This window comes from Penaeus vannamei, chromosome 38, assembly GCF_042767895.1.
Source record: "Penaeus vannamei isolate JL-2024 chromosome 38, ASM4276789v1, whole genome shotgun sequence".
Lineage (NCBI taxonomy): Eukaryota > Metazoa > Arthropoda > Malacostraca > Decapoda > Penaeidae > Penaeus > Penaeus vannamei.
This window is the reverse complement of record NC_091586.1, coordinates 15,043,471-15,045,970: the sequence shown is the minus strand read 5'-3', so window position 1 is coordinate 15,045,970 and position 2,500 is coordinate 15,043,471. Positions and strand designations below refer to the sequence as shown.

The 2,500-nt window shown below is 41.5% G+C and overlaps 1 protein-coding gene and 1 long non-coding RNA gene across 17 annotated transcripts in view; one reads left to right on the top strand and one right to left on the bottom strand.

Moving 5' to 3' along the window:
• LOC138859735 (uncharacterized) overlaps window positions 1-1,116 on the bottom strand; it is a 107,816-nt gene extending 106,700 nt beyond the window's left edge. Inside the window, exon 1 of one of the 2 annotated variants that reach the window (XR_011398209.1) lies at window positions 1,001-1,116. This is a non-coding gene — a long non-coding RNA (uncharacterized lncRNA). Of the gene's footprint in view, window positions 1-963 lie in introns of both variants that reach the window. The other variant, XR_011398210.1, reaches the window with a different exon arrangement.
• The window catches only part of eag (ether a go-go), a 385,740-nt gene that overhangs the window by 126,084 nt on the left and 257,156 nt on the right, over window positions 1-2,500 (top strand). For 9 of the 15 annotated variants that reach the window (XM_070115714.1, XM_070115716.1, XM_070115713.1 and 6 more), the window contains exon 4: window positions 2,119-2,133. The exons of 3 other annotated variants lie outside the window; for them this stretch is intronic. In XM_070115714.1, the coding sequence (XP_069971815.1) occupies window positions 2,119-2,133 (15 nt within the window). Of the gene's footprint in view, window positions 1-91; window positions 503-1,114; window positions 1,250-2,118; window positions 2,134-2,500 lie in introns of those variants that run through there. 3 more of the 15 variants (XM_070115722.1, XM_070115723.1, XM_070115724.1) reach the window with 3 other exon arrangements.

The window sequence follows — 2,500 nt, the reverse complement described above, 5'->3', positions numbered from 1 at the left end:
AATGATGTTATATGATGAATTTCATCTTTATATAGTGCTTATATGTTTATTTGAATATTTCTGTCCTTTAACTGAATGAACAAAAATGAGATCCAAGTTTGCTTGATTCCCTGAAGCTATGAGATTTTATAAGTCCAATGTAGTGTCTCCTTTAACTTCTTTCCCTTTGCACAGTCTGGAGTCCTCTACCCAATATAAAGTCACTTCCTCCCTGCCCCTTTACTAGTGTAACTGGTTGCAGAAGGGCGGCATTTCTTCCTTTATGCTGAGTCTCAACTTACCTGCACCATCGACAACAAAGCATAATCTGGCTGAGCAACAAAGTTGGCAAAGATTTTTATTGTAAAGTATGTTACTGTGGTGTCGATGCAAGTGAATTTGAGGCCCCCGGCTGGTACCCCGCCACCCAGCTGCCGCCCTGTTTGGTCACTGTCTGAAGCCTGTCATTATGACTCCTTTGCAGATGCTAGGCTGTATTTTGGTCCATCCAAGAATAAAACGGGTAATTATTCTTGCCAGAGCCATGCCTCACCTGTGCCTGGGTCACCTTCACTAATATCCAGTATTAAATTACCTTTAATGTAATTTTAAATATCCTATATAACCAGTTCAAATAAGATTGTTAATTACAGTGTACAGATAAATAGTTTTTGCCTTTAGGGTCTTAATGAGCAAAGTTGTTGTTAAGTAAAATGCAAACAGGAACATACAATAAAGGTGAGTGTAGTGGAGGTGTCCTGGCGTAGCTCATAGCAGTATGTGTCGGGGGGGAGGGGGTCACCTGACTCCACCAACTACTCACTCAGGGTAGCGGGGATGTAACAGTGGCACTGACTCCCCCGCCCATTGTACATTCAGGGTTTTATGTATGTATGTGCGTATAGGGTCGGGTCGTAAATCCACTAACTAGACAACAGTTCCATGTCTGTGTAGTCCACTGATTTACAATACCTTTAAACTCACATTTATGTACAGGGACCTTAATTGATATGTTGCCCACCTAGTATCTCAGGTAGCTTATCGTCTTGCCTGTGTATAAAATCGTGGTTGTTCTCACTAAACACGCCTTGGGCCTGTAAACGTACACATGCAAAACAGATGCGTCCTTTGGCTACACTATACCCAAGTACATATTAAATGTAGTGTTATTTGAACCATCAGCCAACCGCCGAAAAGAAAAAGATATCTTGTGTCATTGTGCTGTGGAATATATACGACAATACCAATGTAGGCCATATTTGCAAAAACAGTGAGTACATTCCATAACGTAGAACTGTAAAGTAGAGTATTATATGAAGATCTGAATTCTGCGACGCAGCAAACCATGTTATAGGTAAATAACGATCGCAAGGGTTATGATTCAATGTCCCAGTTGCGGCAATCACGAATGTAGTAAAAAATTTGAGTGTTTGACTAGACAAGTTATTTGAGATTTTATTTGCATGTGTATCAAAGTCTTTGGATGAGGATGTCTTGGCTTTCGTTTATTTGGAAACTCGGAATCAACTTTGATGTAGTATTTAGGAGTGCAAAATATCAGATATAATGGCGCTCTTTAGCAAGAGTAGAGGGACATCATGCTGTAACAGTGTGGTTTGGTGGAATACCCTGGTGTGATGGTGTGGTGGACTGGTGGAGCACCCACGCGTTAAGTTCAGGTGTAGCTAGAGGTTGTGGCATCGTGGCGGGCCCCGTCCCTTGTACCCAGACAGGCTTGTGGCGTACTGTAGCATCGTCTAGAAAGACCCATCCTTTAGTATTTCATCCAAAAACCAAAACCCTTCCCATAGAACAACTGCATTTTGCTTGAGTTCTTGAGAACACCATATGGATAGCATTGCAAAATTACCGTAATGGGCCACACTGGATACTTGTAACTGCAGTAGTAATTAGTAGTCTATCTATTACCATTATTACGTGCTTGAAAATACATGTTCAACATAATCTCTTTAGTATCACCTGTTCTGCTGATGCATGTTTCATTGTAGTGCGGGATGAGTACAGAGTTGAGGGAAAGAATGATTGTCTACTGTGTAGGTCGTGTCGCAGCTGGACCTTCAATGCTAAAATTCAGTTTAACTCAAATTATACTAACCATGCCCACTGTTCTTCCCACAGACAGCGGACTGCCAGGTAACAATGTGTTCCACTCATATCACTTTATTTCCTTTTCTCGCCACTGAGCCATCTCACGCTCCTTCTCGGACCCTAAGTCCCACCCATGGACCATGGTACTTAGGGGACCAGACTGCAATGCGGCCGCCAGCATTATCTTTCATAGCCTCAACAACATCAAACACATCGCCTTACTGATACCCATGCGCCTGGTGTTTCTAGCCCCTTACGCTGTCACAAATATTAACTAACACAGCCTCATGTCATTTTTGCCTTTTCAAAACTGTAAAGTTTCACTTGATGTTTACAAATGAAATACCAGCAACAGCAACTGAAACATGTATATTGTATGTACTTAGTATAAGACAGTTTAATATGTCTGATA